At 48.6% G+C, this 16,381-nt stretch overlaps 1 protein-coding gene across 4 annotated transcripts in view; it reads left to right on the top strand.

Moving 5' to 3' along the window:
- Nucleotides 1-2,195: 2,195 nt before the first annotated feature.
- Prxl2a (peroxiredoxin like 2A) overlaps nt 2,196-16,381 on the top strand; it is a 20,814-nt gene continuing 6,628 nt past the window's right edge. Inside the window, exons 1-4 of one of the 4 annotated variants that reach the window (XM_029541855.1) lie at nt 2,242-2,330; nt 7,734-7,979; nt 12,146-12,308; nt 13,848-13,939. In XM_029541855.1, the coding sequence (XP_029397715.1) occupies nt 7,929-7,979; nt 12,146-12,308; nt 13,848-13,939 (306 nt within the window). In that variant the 5' untranslated portion in view covers nt 2,242-2,330; nt 7,734-7,928. Of the gene's footprint in view, nt 2,331-7,733; nt 7,980-8,041; nt 8,064-12,128; nt 12,309-13,847; nt 13,940-16,381 lie in introns of those variants that run through there. The other 3 variants (XM_021203578.2, XM_021203581.2, XM_029541856.1) reach the window with 3 other exon arrangements.

Raw genomic sequence — 16,381 nt, 5'->3', positions numbered from 1 at the left:
TGGGATATTGGGTGCATGTTAATTAGCTCCCAGAGCCAGTCTTCTTTTCTGAGGTCCAGAGATTTGGGGTGTTAAAGGATCATAAATATAAGCGTATCATCTTACATTTGAGTAGTATGTATATTACAGCAGACTCTTAGTATGCCTCACTCTAGAATTCTACTGCTCATAACCAGATGGCATTAAGCATAATCATTAACCATCAAGTTCTGAGTGCCCAAGTCTCCAAGAACTGGCTTTCTGTTTTAATTACAATAGCAACCCCTGGGAATCTTCCTCACCTTTAGCCAATGCTCCTATTCCAGGCCAGATACATAGTAAGAAATGAGGTGCATGTTAGAAAAGTCTTCTGAGAGTGGAGGTGAATTGGCATTTTATAAGTACACTCGCGCTGTACCAAATCACACTAAATCTTTTCTGTGAAAGGTCAGATCTCTCAGGCTAATGACCATTCTCAGTTTAGACCTTTTTTCCTTTCATGAACCTCCCAGGTACACCTGGATGCTTTTCCAGGACCAGGCTCTGGGATCCCAGCAGAGAAACAAAGATGCTCATAATATGGCTCAGGAGAGCTCCCTGAACAGACTCTCTGGGTTGAATCCTGCCACACGTTTATATGGAATGTGAGGTTGACTATAAACTTGGGAGGAAGATCTAGAAAGCCTTTGGATTCTAGGTGTTTCCCAGGTGAACAGGGTCGGGGGAAACACTGTTCAGAGATGACCATCTCCTGGGTTTGGGATATGGCTCAGCAGGTAAAAGCACTTTCTGCTCAAGCATGAGAACCTGATTTCAAACCCTTGGTATCAATAAAAATCCAGACATGACTGCAAGACGTGACAGCTTGGAATCTCAGTGCCGTGGTGGGCAGAAAGAGAGGGCTCCCTGCAGCTTGCCGGCTACCAGCCGAGCTCCAGGTTCTGAGTATAAGAAGCACATCATTCCAATCTATCAGGAGGCACAAGGACTCTGCTCTTTCCCAGCTGTCACATAATGCGTATTTGTCTCTGTTTATCTTAGGGCGGAAAGTTAGTTTACTGCTGAAATAGCTAATTTTATGTCAACCTGACACGAGCTGGAGTCTGGAGAGGAGGGATTGAGAAAACACCTTCATAAAATCAAAAATTAGGCAAGCCACCAAGCAGCACCCTCCATGGTCTGTTTATCAGCGCTGACTCCAGGTTTCTGGCCTGTTTGAGTTCCTACCCCACTCCCTTCAGAGATGGGCTATGATGTGGAAGTGTAAGCCAAATAAACCCTTTCCTCCCCAACTTGTTTTCGCTCATGGTATTTCATCACAACAAGAGTAACCCTAATTAGGGCAGCTACTGACAACCTACATATCAGGAAGGCAAGACAGGGTCTCCAGCCGCCCCCCTTTTAACCTTTTGTCTAGGGTAACACACAGTTCTATAAGATAGTAAAATAAAAACTGTCTTACCCTCCTTAGTCTCTTGAATTTGTCATTACATAGCAAGAGTCTTGCTTCTTACAGTGAGAAACATGAGAAGAGGGTAAAGATGTACCAGGACAGCTTAGTCCTCTGGCCAGGTGTGCAGTCCCACACATGTCCCCCAACACACACAGGACAGATGACCACTTCTGACCAGTGTGCCTGTCTGGCTGCTGTAATACTTCTTTGTAAATTGCTCTATGATCTCTTTCTGCCTCTGTCTCCCACTCCCCCACATTTAACTCTTCTGTGAAGTCAGTTAATCCTGTTTCTGAAACTGTTCTTTTGACTACAGCTTTTATACGACTGTAATGAACACTTATTACAGGAGTGAGAAAAATGGGTAAAAGCCAGGCATGGCGGTGCACGCCTGTGATCCCAGCACCCGGGGAACTGCGACAGGAGAATGAACAATTTCAGACCAGTCTGCGCTACATTAAACAAACAAGCACGGAAGAGTGAAAGTCAAGCCTGTCACAAGGTTGCTCAGAAGCTAGAGGAGCTGGTATTATCCTTAGAGCCAGTTCTCAGCTGGTTTTCTTCATTCTAATAACCAGCATTTGGGGGTGAAGATGGACGCTGGGACATCTACCCCACAGAGCCACGCTAGTTCCAAACTAACTCCGTGGAAATCAGCGAGCAAAGTACTGCCCTGCCCTAAGGCGACCCAGTTCTACCCAGTGCGGGGTCTGGAGCTGCGGGGGCGTGTCTGTCACGTGAAAGTGGCGTGGTGGCGTAGGCACTGAGCTGCGCAGGCGCGGGGAGGTCTTGGTCTCACCCGCCCTCAAAGCTGCGCTACGACCGAGGAGGCACCTGCGTCCGCTGCCGCAGCTCAGGGGCCAGTGAGGTCCACGGAGGCGGGGTCCTTGGGGCGCAGGTGAGGATCGAGGCAGGCCAGGGGTTGCGGAGAGTAGATGCTGGATGGAGGATGTGACCCGATCCTCTCCAGGTACCGCTCTCCGATGTGCCCTCAGCCCACCACAGCGATCAGGACAGACTCGACGCTTGGGGCCCAGAGCCCCCCCCCCCCCCCGGTCCTGGAATGGCCCTGGCGGCACCCAGCTGTCTGAATTGTTAGGACAGAGGACAGAAAACCTCTTGCCCACCCAGATGTTTGAATTGTTGGGACAGAGAACTGAAGAAAGAAAACAAAAACAAAAACAAAAACGCTTGTCCACTTCTCAGGGAGGGGTATCCACCCAATGTGGGCTAGGCTGAAGGCTGCCAGGGGTTGGTTGGCCGTGACTATCCAGTTTCGGTGTTGGGGTATCCTGTGAGGAAGTCTCTGAGATATGTGTGCCTCCTTCTCTTCTAAGGGTTACAAACCTTTGTCTTAGAAAGCTCAGTTGTAAATTTCAAAACGCTGCTGAGGTGTGGTAATGAGCTAATCAGAGCTCCAGGACAGCCCATCCTCCGAACTGTTGGGTTGTTGGAGTTGGCGAAAATGGCCCAAGGGAGAGCAAACAAAGTTAAGGTCCAACCTGGCAGAGTTTGCATGGGGAGGTGACAACCCCAGAGTCCTGCTACCACCGTGCCTCCAATGTTTTCACAGCCCTGTTACCTAGATTTTTGGTTTTATTTTTACTTCAACTTTTTTTTTTTCTTGGAACTTGGTAAATGATTCATGTGAAAAGAAAATACTCCTTGGATGTTTTGTTTTGTTCCGAGACAGGGTTTTTCTGTGTGTTTTTCCTGGCTGTCCTGGAACTCACTCTGTAGACCAGGCTGGCCTCAAACCCAGAAATCCTCCCGCCTTTGCCTCCCACGTGCTGGGATTAAAGGCGTGCACCACCACTGCCCCACGTCACTCCTTGAATTTTTATTTCCAAAAGCATTGTCATGGAGCCTGCTAATAGAATCTGGGTCCTCAGAAGATATTCATCAGAAAATCCTTTGTTTCAAATATTTGGGGTGATCAATGACTAATCCAGGAATAAGTAAGAATTTAACATCTCTGGCAGTCTTTGCAAAGAGCTTATAGCATCCTCAGTGATTCATCTCTGTAGAAGGTGATTAAGAAATTGTTCCATTTTGCTAATGTGAAACACAGCCGGTCCTGGCTCATGGACCTTAGTTCTTCTCGGTCGACCTTACCTTGATGTCCTTCCTTATAAGGGATGGCATTTACTTGAGACTCTCTGTGTTGTCCCTGAAGGGGTACAAAGCACTCATACCCCACCTCTTTCCCCTTTTCTTCTTGATGGGGTGAGCCTTATGGAGTTCAAGGTAGCTTTGAATTTCCCGGAAGCTTTCTTTGAATTTGCAGTCCCCCTGACTCTGCCTCCTGATTGCTGGGATTGCAGTGACCATTTCAAGCTTGTGTGGCACCAGAAGGATTCTTTGGTCAGGTCTGGAATTCTAAGGTGCATGCCCAGACTTCATTCGTATCCCAGATTAAAAGCAACCCTCCTGCTAGTTGGCTAGCTGCTTCTTTGAAATGCTAAAGCTCCGGGTCTGCTTGGACAGAATCTTATGTGGCAGGACCTGTCCAGCGGTGCTGTGGTAGAAGGAGCCTGCCTCACCCATGAGCTCTTTGGCCCTTTGCCAAGGGAGATTGCAGTTGAGCAGTAACCTTTGCCTTTGGCACTACGAGGAGCAGTGTGGGAGAGCCAAAGAGCTAACTCAGAGCATGTGCTGTGGAGAACGTGGACGTAAGGCAGGACTCCCCCGGACCTGGAACTTCCACCCAGAAAGCTGACTTGCAGTAACATTGCTGGAGAAATTGTTCCATTTCTGGTGCCTGTTTTACCCTCCTAGGACAGTGAGTGAGTGCATCTGAACCCTGCAGGAGCTAAAGACCACCCAGTGAAGTGGTCTATGCCTAAAATTCCAGCACTAAGGAGGCTGAGGTAGGAAAGTGGCAAGTTCTAGCCTATCCTAGGCCTCACAGCAAGACGTCGTCTTTTTTTTTAAAAAAGGAAAAAGAATTAAGAAAATGAAAACCATAGCAAAGCCTTTCCAGTTTCCTAGAGCGCCGCTGTAGTTCATGTTGGTCTTCTCAAACGCGCGCCACCACTGGATGCGGCTTGATTTCTAGAAGATCTTAAGGTGATAAGCAAGAAAATGGTCTTGGGGGGGGGGGCAAAATGAGAGTTAGGAGTTGGCTGCCGGAACCCAGTGTCTTTTGGAGGTTTGTCCTCATCTTCCTGTCCATAATATTCATATGACTTGAGAGAGCAGGTCTTCTAAGCCAAGTCAGAGGCTGAAAAGTCAGCAGAATGCCCAGGTCTTTGGAGGGAACCAGTTCTCGCAGAAAAGGACTTCCCAGCCAGCTATACCCCTCACTCTAAGTTGTGTTTCTGAGTGTGTTGTCTTATTCTCCTCTGATCACATGTTCATATTCTGACTCTTAGCATCTGGGTGAAGGGTGGGAGAGAGGCAGTCACTCACCCCAGACAACAGAACTGACTGTGACCGATGAGTGCAGGCCACTGCAGTGGCCAGTTCCACGGGTGCTGGTGGGAGTTCTCTGCTGTCTCTCACTGTGACCGTAACCGCTAAGCTGGCATTTTCAATGGCATCCCCGCTTAACAGGGCCTTGTCACTGTGTATAGGAGAAACATGCAGACCAGCTTCTCAGCAGAGAATGGTCCTTAAGAAAACATTTGGCATTGGTTTATGAGCTGCTTGCCAAGGATTGGGCCTGGGAGAGACTGGGGTTCTCTCTGGACACCAGGCCACATTCAGGAGGAATCTTGCTCAGCTTATTCTGAGCCAATATCAGGTTTCAGCACTGGCTTTTCTGATGTCAATGCATGTGCATATTGTCCTAGGCTTTAGGTGCCTGGTTTGTAGCAGGCCGTATAGGACTTTGAGAATCCAGAGCAGAGTAAGCTGTAATGGAATGGGAATTGGATCTCAACGTAGACATCTATGCCCTTCTTGCCCATGTGACTTTGGGCTAGCCAGCTTCTCTGGGTCTTAGCTCTTCATTTACTCAATGAAGGGGTTACTGAAGTAGAACTTTAGGAGCAAAGGACATTAAGAACAGGGGACAGTAGAGGAGAGGTGGGGAACCGTCTTTCCAGTCTGTCCACTGAAGGCCTGAGCCAAGGACATCACATGCCTCTTCCCCCTTGCTTTCCCTCCTTTTCCTTTCTTCCGTCACCTGGGTCTGCCTTAGGCCAGCTTTTTTCCGAGGTGGGAAGAGTCCCTGGGTGAGGCTGGGCAGGGCAGGTGTTCCCTTGGTGTTTAAAATTTTCTGCTGTCCCTACATGTTTCAGACAGGAGTTAACCCACCCACTGCTGATGCTTTTGTTTAGTTAAGACTTTATCGGTCCCTGCCTAGAGGCAGCTCTTTGAGCAAGCATCTGACTTCAGTGTGTGTGCTTGTGAGAGTGTGCTCACGTGCTCACGCAGGGGGAGCTCAGGAGTGCTGGGTGCACTCAAGGCCCTCCCTGTAGGTGTAGTCACCAGGCAGGTGCTGCAGAGCCTGAGAGTGAGACTGGAGAAAGGGCATCTCGAGTTCCTTCTTTCTATTCAGTGAGTACACTCAGCCTCGGCTATGTCAACTCACCTTGTCAGTGAGCAGCAGAGCTGGGACTTGGTGCAAGGTCAAGTCCCAAGCTTGAGTATTTTCTCTAACTCCGGTGTCCAGCAGTGTCCAGAATGAGCTTTCACGCAGAGGGGAAATCGGGCAGCAACCACTACGTCCAACTTTGCTCCACTGTGCAATTTCAAGAGGACAATTCAAATCCCTTCATTTGTGATTTGCTACATTACATATAGCAGATCCTTGGGAAGTTCTGCTGATGTGGGAGTGAACGCCCCTTGCCCTCCGTGTTACCGTGAAGTCAGACAGATAACCGAAACACAGTGTATGAGGTCTGTTTTTGACAGTGTGCAGAAATGTGCATGTGTTCACATATGCATGGGCTGTATCATCAGGTAAAGCGTACAGTTGGCAATGGTTTCAAGAAAGGGTTTGCCACTTAAGTGGCTTCTCTGAACCTATCCATCCTTCCCGGGTGACTTTACCTACTTCCAATAGTTCACCCACTGGCTTGGCAATGCCCTCCAAGTCCCCATTCCTGTTCCTGACTCAAAGTTTTCGGGTAGAGGGTGTTATATGGATCTGTCACAGTATATCCAAAACTGATACCCATCCACTACTGACTTCTAGGGCTCCCTAACCAGTGAATGGCACATGTAGCCACCCAAGAAACCAGAAACCTAGAGTCAGTTTTCCTTTCTTTGGCCTATACTTTACCAGTCAAAACTCTGTTCATCTCATGAGTCAGCTACCCAGCGTCTTCTTCCCCGACTGCTACAGGCTAAGCCTAGATCCCCATTACTCTGAACTGCCCAGAACCCAATGAACTTGGCCGGGCGTCACTCTGGTTCACTTCTCTCTCCATGCTGTAGCCAGAGTGATTTTGATTTATTTATTATTTTATTTATGTGTAGGGCTGTTTCGCCTGCATGCATGTCTGCATACCATGTTCATACCTCCGTGGTGTCAGTGAGTCCAGAAGTGGGCGTTGGATCCCTGGGACTGGCATTTCAGAGGGTTATAAGCTGCCGTCTAGGTGCTGGGACTCTCGAACCCAGGCCTCTGGAAGCCCTGCCAGTGCTCTTAACTGCTGAGCCATCTCTCTAGTCCCTAGTCAGAATGATTGCTCCACTTTGAACCCTCTATTTCAGCTTCTCATACAGTGCGCATCTATCTCACCAGAGCTGACAGGGCCTACCTTCAGCTCCCATTCTGATCCCATCCCTGGCCACTACACCCTCACCAACCACTCTGCTTTCAAGACTACACTATTTACTACGTGTGCTATTCCTTTACCCAGAGTTCCCTCACTCTGCCACTCTGAGCTCTTACAGCCCTTATGCCAACTAGGTAAGTGCCTGCCTGTTGATAAGATCCATAATAAACAGTATTATCTGCTCAAACCCTTTCCTGAAAGCATTGCCACCTGAAGGCTCTGTCTGATCCCAGGACCCATGCCTAAGTGAACACACATGCACCTTTGCACACTGTGAAGGGGAAAGAGAAGGAGGTGATGAATAGATACCAGGTAAGAATCCTTGGCAGTCCAGCTGACATCCTGGGTGTAGGGTAAGAAATGGGTATAGAGCAGGCTGGGCAAAGAGCCTTGGACAAAAGGACCTGTCCCTTTGATGCTGAATATGACATGTGGGCTGTATTAAGAGCCTGGTTTAGTGTGCACCCATAGCAAAGGGGAGTCTGCTGGCACTTAAGAAATGTTACAGTCTGCATGACTGCAAATTGCAAATGACTCAAAACTTTGCTCTTTTTTTTTTTTTTTTTTTGAAGAGCTAGGGGGCCTTGGCAGCTGGCCACTTCGATGCTTTCTGGAGATTAACCATTGGCAGCTGAAGGAGCCCCAGGGCTTCTGTGTGGCCCAGTCCTGCCTGTGGAGTGGCTAAGCTTAGGGGCCTAGGCAAGACTCCAGAGCTCCACCTCCAGCCCTCCCTGTGCCTGGTCACCCTGCCTAAGCACACACAGCCTATGGGTCAGAGTCCTTTGTCAGTAGAAGCAGAGGTGTGGACACCGTACATGGTAAGTGCTATTCCCAGGTTTGGCCTGCTGAAGGATGGATATTTTGGGGAAGGGCACCAAGCTGGATGAAGCATGAATGGGCAGGTGGGCCAAAGTGGGGTTAATGAAGAAGAATGTTGGGTCTCCAAAGTAGGCTGTTTGTGTTGCTATCAGAGGGTGTCCCTGGAGTCTAAGGAGCTGTGTCACCCCTTCATTTGGGGGTTGAGAAGATGAGCCTGGGGAAGGTGGCAGCAGTTTGGCTTGGGAGAATCCAGCTGGCTTCCCTCTACCCACCCTCAGCGCTCTCCAGACCAAAGCTGCCACTCTGAGCTCTTCCAGCTGCTGTTTATTTACAGTCTTATCCAGCTTCACCTTCTGGGAGCCGTGGGGATCAGATAAAGCTCCCCCATGGGGAGCTGAGTAGTAGAGCTGTCAGGTGGGGGCTGGCTCTTCTGTAAACAACCTTTCAGTTCTCTTCTGGCCCTGTTTTAAAGGAAGGGGACAGAGGAGGAGAAAAGAGAAGGGACAGCTGGTCTATGGTAAATTTCCTTTAGACCAGACATAGTGGAGCTGCATTTGATGACTGAATACAATAAGCTTCCTGCTTGAAATTCTCCCGAAGGTGGAGGGTCATGTCCTTGGCCTCCACAGATCCCACTTCTGAATGTGTGGTGAGGCCATGTGTGACATCCATCGGAAAGACTCTAAGCTTTGGAGTGCTGTTCTTGTTGACTATGGATGGATGGCAGGATTGCTACCTGCTGGTCCTGTGACAGAAGGGAAGTTACTGGACTCAGAGCCTTAGTGTTGCCCCCTGCAAAGAGAATACCCTCTGCTTCACAGGGCAATGGAGAGAAGAAACTTAAGCCAAATATGTCAAGTGACATTTAGAAATTCGGGATTACTGCCCCCCCTCCTCTGGCCAGTGGTCTTGGAGGCATGCGTGGGAAAGGCATGAGCTCTAGCGAGTTGCTAAAACCTCTCTCCCCATCCCCTTTGTGGGAGTGGGAGCAGGCAACCCAGGGTCTACTGAGACTGCACGCATGTGGCCATGGCATCTGTTCCGAGATTTGCCAGGAGTGGCTTTTGAGTTCTGGAAGCTCGGTACCTTCTGGCAATTAGTTTTCACTGCCTGTCACCAACAGAAAAGCCACCTGCTAGGGTGGGCAGCACGGCCTGCTCACTGAGAAGTCTGCCTCCACCAGAGCTGCTGATAAGGCCCAGATGCAGAGCCTGGGTAGGGTGTTCTCCCCAGAGGAGTGACTCCACTCTTTTTTAAAATTTATTTATTTATTTATTTAGTTAGTTAGTTAGTTAGTTAGTTAGTTAGTTTTGGAGCACAGTAGGGGTAGGGGTAAGGGCAAGGGTGAAAAACATCATGCCTGGGGTAGCTTTGAAGCTCACATCTTGAATACAAGCTTCTTGAACTTGAGGTAAGGAGATGGGAGCCTCTGGGCCGTGTGAACTTGAGTTCTTAGGGCACCTTCAGCCCACGATCAAATCCTGCAGAGGATAGTTGATTCTAAGTAGGTGGTTCTGCCCTAGACCTCTCCCCGGGGATTTAAACATGCAGAATGAAGTGAGGTGTTATGGAGGCCTGAGAACATTTGAGATCCTAGGATGGCATGAGAGCCACGGGGAAACCCAGGTGCTGCAGGTGGCTGTGAGAAAACGGGCTGGATGAAGCACCTATTGCTGTGACGGGGGTAGGCAGGCTACTTCCGGATTTCCTCTCCCAGGGGCTCCCAGCCAAGCTCTCATGGTGTTAACTGTGTCCCACACCAATTCCAAAGCCACTTCGACTATTTCTGTGGTTGTCTGGCCTGGCTCCCAGCCTCGTGACACCATAACCCAAGTGTTCAAACCCTGCAAGCCGCTTTACCGTCCTACTTACTTTTATGATCCCTTGGGAACTGAGCCTATGCCTCCTTCAGGATCATGTGTCATACTAGGTTCTCCAAAATTGTTATTTAGGTTGATAGTAAAATTGTCATTGAGTGGTGGTGAAATAGAGCCTTGGTGCCTCTAAGAATGCGGTAGGGGATGTGTTGGTAGGGTAGGTCCCAGAACTCCCCAAATGCACTGCTGGGTTCCACTGGTAGGGTTGATGTAAGCTTACACATCTGTGACTGGATGACCGCCCTAATGTGCTCTTAAATCATGTAAACCTGCCCATAATCCAGAACTGTCGTGTGCGGTATAATGGTCCCGACATTTTTTCGTCGTGTGCGGTATAATGGTCCTGACATTTTTTTCGTCGTGTGCGGTATAATGGTCCCGACATTTTTTTCGTCGTCTGCGGTATAATGGTCCCGACATTTTTTTCGTCGTCTGCGGTATAATGGTCCCGACATTTTTTTCCAGGCTGTGCAAACTCTCCTGTTTACAGCAGGTGTCTGGGAGCTGTGATTTCCCTCCTAATCGTTCTGTGAACTATAATCCAGTTATGTGTAACTTTGCCAAAGAAAAAATTGGAAGCAGGCCTGTGGTACGTTCTTTCCTGCTGAGCCCGAGCCCTTGATTGTGTCTAAGTCATGTTCATCACTCAATTGTATTGAATCCATTTCAGCACTTGTTTGTGGTGAGCCATTGCCCATAGAACCAGTTTGTGTGCCTCTAAGTCTTTCCTCTTCTCTCTCAGCTGAAATCAGAGGTGAGGTAGCAGTAGCAGCCATCACTGCTTTAAACACCCATACTGGCCTCCTCCTTTCTCCAAGTGAGTCAGTCCTAGATGGTGATGATGATGGTGATAGTGATGGTGGTGATGATGATGATCATCATCATCATCATTCTTTTCCTCCTCCTCCTCTTCCTCTTCTTCCTCTCCTCTTCTTCCTCCTCTTCTGTCATATTTGGCCATCCCTTTCCTGGAGTTCTCTTTTAATTAATTGGTTAATTAATTAACTTTAATAATACTGAGGATTAAAACTTGAGTGTGCTATGGAAGTGCTTTACCACAAGCTAGATCCCCAGCCTCTTTTTTGCTTTGAGTCTCAATAAATTGGCTAGAACATCCTTGAACTTCATAGGATCCTCCTGTCTCATCCTGCTGAAAAGCTAAGATACAGTCCTATGCCACGAGACATGACCTCTCTTTTATTGCATAATTCAAATTTGAACTTCCTAAGCTGGCTTCAGTCCTTAAGTTAAACCCCTTTCTCCCCAAAGTCAACCCCCATGAGTCACTTCCTCTTTCCTCAAAGCCCCCTGTCTGAGCAGTGATGTGGATTTCCCAGCCTCCTCTCCGTCTTTGGAGAAACTTCCAGGTCAGATGGTGCCAGGTGGAATTAAGCATCTTAGGGGGTTTATCCCACTGTCCAGTCTCCAGTGACCTAAGCATCAAGCCGGGTTTGAGAGGAGAACCAGGAGGGGTGAGCTCTTAGGATGAAATGAGGGCCAACAGTAGCACTGCCCTCTTAAGATACAGGTGTTCAACAATGGCCGTCTGGAGGTGGTAGGCTTCGGCAGCCTCTGCTTTCTTGTCAGGTTGGTTTTGTGTATTGGCGCTGTTGAAACTGTTTTGGTGGTGGTGGTAGTGGCGGTTTTGCTTCTGTTTTTAATGGAAGCCTATTTCATTTTTATAATGAGTGAGAAAGCTATTCTCAGCTGGGAGAAATTGACTAAGATTATCTGTCTCCCCAGAGCGAGGCCCCTCTGGGCAGTCGCTGGGGCTTTGATGAGTAAAATGCCGGCTTTGTTTCCGGGAGATTCTTAAACTCCAGAGGAAGACCGATAGGGTAACAAAAACAAGTATCTTCTGATGGAAGATGAGAAGGCTGGCCCCACCCTACCCGGGGAGGTGATAGCTGAGCCACTTGCCACCCTCGATATGAAAGAGAATGAGAGGGAAGCAGCAGGTTGCGCCGCACACACACCTCCCAGGGAAGCAGAGGTGCAAGAAAAGCCCCTAGGCGGCTGCCATTCCTCTCATTCCTCCTCACGCCCCAGTGAGCTCCTTGGGACACAAACCTGTGTGTGGCTGCGCTTTCTCCAAGCTCTCCAGTGGGGCTCAGACAAGCGGCTGAGCAGCTCTGAGCAGTCCCATCTCTCCCTGCTCCGGGCCCTCCTCCTCTGGTCCCCTGGCCAGTTGCCCACTGGAGCCTTGGGCAGGAGGTCAGATTCCGGCTGTCCTGTGGGAACAGTAACATCTTCCTTCTTCTCAATCTCCAGACATGTCTTTTCTCCAGGACCCAAGTTTCCTCACCATGGGTATGTGGTCCATCGGTGTGGGAGCTGTGGGGGCCGCCGCGTTGGCACTGCTCCTGGCCAACACAGACATGTTTCTGTCTAAGCCCCGGAAAGCAGCACTGGATTATTTGGAAGACATAGACCTGAAAACCCTGGAGAAAGGTAAGGGGTGACGTTGTCGGCCTCGGTACTTTTCCAGGCTAGGAGACATGCTTTACCCCTTTAACTTTCCTCTTAAAACCGTCCCTTTTTCTTGAAGCAGTATTAGGGAGAAATCTAATAACAATTTTTAAATTACCAATAGTTGTACCAACCTAACACAGTCATTTTATTTTGCTGTATTCCTTTCCATGCTTATATAGTCACATAGAGGTGATCTTGGTATTCGTGGCGAATTTATCTTTTTCTTATCAAAGTCATTTTTCACTCTCCGTCACTCGAGTTGTCGCCTTAACTGCAATGATGAATTGCTCCGTAATATTTCACGTAATATTTTACCATCATTTAATAAGCCAGCTATTCCGGAGAGTATTCTGAGGAGTTTTTGAGATTGTCACCAAGAGTAAAATAAATAGACTTGTCTGGGTGGAATGAGCTCAAGAAATACTTCTCACCCGTTCTGTGTTCCCGGTGCATGGTACAGGGCCTGGTGCACAGTAAGAAGCTGCATATTGGAAAGGGGGATCTGGGGAGACGAAGGTACTTTGTGGTTACCCTGCCTGTGATGGAGCTGCAGCAGGGGAGTTGATTTTAGGACAAAGGAGCCTGTGTACCCGTTCTCAGGGGACCCACCTGGAGTCTGTGGCATTGAGAGCCCCACCATGCCAGCTCTACCCCTGCCAGATGCATTTCCACAGCAGACCCAGGCTCAGCAGGGGAAATCTCTTGGTAAACATTAGGGCTCACTGATTGGATGGACCTCTGGCTAGTGCCCCCCAGAGAAAAGCCATTAACATGTGCTCAGTGGGTGAGGGAGCTGCCCTAGAAAGGCAGGAGTGTGGTAACTCACATTCATGGCTGGTCACCTTAGGAAAGTGCAGAGAGAGAAGTGCCAAGGCTTTGTTCATCCCCTGTCTTAAAAACCTCATGTGACCACACTTCCCTTCTTTCCTGTTTTTTGTTCACACTGTATCCCACAAGTGTGTGGATACCTCTGGGGAATACTAAAACAATTAAGGTTGCTCTATAATGAGTCCTCACTAATTCTCCCAAGCATTTACTTGTTGGGTCTCTTCCACCTTGTTCTGTTTTGTAAGTATTGCAAGTATTGCAGTTAATGTGTTTAGGTCAATATAAAAAAATTGAATATGCTTTTAAGAGTATTTGTGGGAGGGGTGTGAAAATATAAAACTCATTTGGGGCTCTACAGAGTTATTAGACTGACCAATACTGCCAGCCGTAAAAGGAATTTCAATTTTGCTGGAAGTTACCGCAATTTGGATGTTGGGGTTGCACGTTGGTGGTTGCGGCGGAGGGACTTTTCAGTGTGCAGTTGGATCATTAAGCCTTGTTAGTGTCCCTTGGGGAGATGCGTCTTCCCTGCCTATGCCTGCCTTCTCTCACGTATGGAGGGCTCATCCTGGTCCCCTCCTAGGCTGGGTCCTGAGCTCAGCTCAGCTCGTTGTAGTTCAGGAGCATCTGAACAACTGAAGAAGGACCGGGCAGGCCAGAAGGAAACAGCAACTATTTCCTCTCTCTCAGAACCAAGGACATTCAAAGCGAAGGAGCTGTGGGAGAAGAACGGGGCTGTGATCATGGCTGTCCGCAGGCCAGGCTGCTTCCTCTGCAGAGCGGTGAGTGGCCCTGACGACCTGTGGAGAGGAAAGCATCCAGGCCTTGGGGTCTGGAGTATTTCCATTCGGACCAAGGGCTTATGTGTGCTCTGAGCCTTCTGACGTTTCTGGATGCTTCTGTTATTTGCTCTGTGCATTTGTTTTGACGTTGGCTCTGATCATGTTTGTACCAACTCCAAATACCCTGGTGGGGTTAGTCACACGTCTGACTTTCTCTGTCCCTCAAGCCCTTTGCCCAATATGGTAGCAGCCATGTCCTGCGCTGCCTTTTCATTTAATCCGGAGTAGCAACTGGAGAAAATTCTGAGTTCCCATTGGCCCGCATAGCTGCACACTTGTTGAAATAAGCATGTAGACTGCAGGAACACTCACTGCTCACCGTCAGCTGTCAGCTGCTATCTGATGAAGTTGCAGCAAGCAGGGACCCCCTCAAGGAGGCTCTTTAGAGCATTCCTGCTCCTTGGGACCCACCGTAGCCCGTTTCCGTCTAGATCATGAACTGCTCTTTCTCCCAGTTTGCTCTCACAGAGTGGACAGCTGAGCAGGGACTCAGTCATGCCATTAGTGTGGGTGCATTTGGCCTGTAAGGTTGGGTGACGTTGAGGCTTACTTACAGTGTGGCTCCAGGTCGGCAACTCAAATGGAAGCCATTCCCATAACAGAGAATACACATCAGGGCAGGAACTGTGGTTATTGCAATGCAGAATGCTAGTGCTGCAGGAATTTTACAGTGGCCCGAGCATGGCCCTGTAACTCTATAAATGAGTAAAAAGAGGGCAGGGGTAGTTTGATGGCCTGTCCCAGTGGTACCAAAAGCTCCAAGTTCTGAGATAATTGCTTTGACTAGGAGAAAAGTAGCCTGGGGTTCTCTTGCCCTTAAAACCATTTGGCTTCCCAAGTAACCTTGGCCACATCAGGATTCTCACTCAAATTTCTCTGGAAGCCTGAATCAACCCTAAGACATTTCTTTCTGCTTCTCTGTGCGATAAAGAATCTACTGACATTACTGAGTACACACACTTTGCAAGGCACCTTTTTTCCTTCAGTTTTTTTTAAAGACAGGATCTCATGTAGCCCAAGCTGACCTCTCATTTGCTATGTAGCCCTTAATTCCCACCTCCTGAGTGCTGGGATCACAGACGCGAACCACTGCATCCAGTTTTCTGTGCTGCTGGGGGTGGAACCCAGAGCTTTGTGCAGGCAAGATGAGCAGTCTACCAACTGTGCTACATTCCCCAACCTGTGCAGGGCTTCTCAGGGTTCTCTTAGAAACACAACCTGTTGTCAGCATTCTCATTTTACAGAGGAGGAAACAGTGCTGCAGAGGTTGCCACAAAGCCAGACTGCCTGCTTTATGTGTTTGCAGTTACTGCTGCTGGTGCAAAATGTCGCAAGTTTGATGGCTTTAACACCAGTCACCGTACAGGGCTAAAGGTTGGGTTCGTCTGGCATCTGCTTGCATTCCCTCTGGAAGCTGTAATGGAACTCCATTTCTTTGTCTTTGCACCCTTCCAGAGCTCACCAGTGTTCTGTGCTTGTGAGTTCTCCCTCCGTTTCTAAAGTCAGCAATGCCTGCTCAGGTCATTGTTACATCACATCCCTCCAACATTGGCTTCTTCCTCCGTCTTCCACATTTAAGACCCCGGTGATGACACTGGACCACTCCAGTTAATGTAGGATCTTTTTACTTTAAGGTCAGGTGATTGACAAGCTAAGTTTCCGCTCAGTCTCAGTTCCTCCCTCACCCCCCAGTCATGTGACAGGTCACAGTTATTTAGACTTGACCATCTTTAGGAGTTCATTATTTTCTTTCCCCCTGGAGGTGGAGTGTTAAACGGAGGGCTTTTAATTCCAAATCTACTATGTCCCCAGACTCCAGCCGGGAAACTGCTCTGACATGATCTGTTGAAGCCAGTGACACAGAGAAGGGCCCAGGATCAAGAGTTCTTACTAACTGCAGCCTGTTCTCCTGTATTCTGCTCTGGGCCCTGGCACAGCATTTTGTGGAAACTTACAGTGTCCAGAATTGTGGGTGGATAGAGGTGTGTGAGTGACTCAACAGAGGAGTTATATGACTCTGTTCCTCTCAATGGCTTTATATGGGGACATCCCCAGAGGAAAGAGCCCAGGAAAGCAGTGAACCGCATCTCCAGCAGGTGGTCCTCCACCACACCAGACACTATAGCCCCTCCCTTCTATTGTAGTCCGACTTTGTTACTCAGTCGGGGCCTTCGTAAATGTGTTACAATCAAGGCTGTTCTGTTTGGCTCTGCTCTCACTCCTTCCTGTTTCTTCTTGTTATAGAAAATATCATTGCTCTCCTGTACTTATATCAGAGGTAGGCAGGCTACATTTAAAAGAACCTACTGATGGTTCCTTAGTTATGACCTCTAGTGTGAAAAAGCTGCTGCTGCTGCTGCTGCTTCTTCTTTTTTTTTTTTT

The sequence above is a fragment of the Mus pahari genome, chromosome 8 (genome assembly GCF_900095145.1).
Source record: "Mus pahari chromosome 8, PAHARI_EIJ_v1.1, whole genome shotgun sequence".
In the NCBI taxonomy this organism is placed as follows: Eukaryota; Metazoa; Chordata; class Mammalia; order Rodentia; family Muridae; genus Mus; species Mus pahari.
The sequence above is the reverse complement of the archived record's forward strand: the minus strand, read 5'-3'. Positions and strand labels throughout refer to the sequence as shown.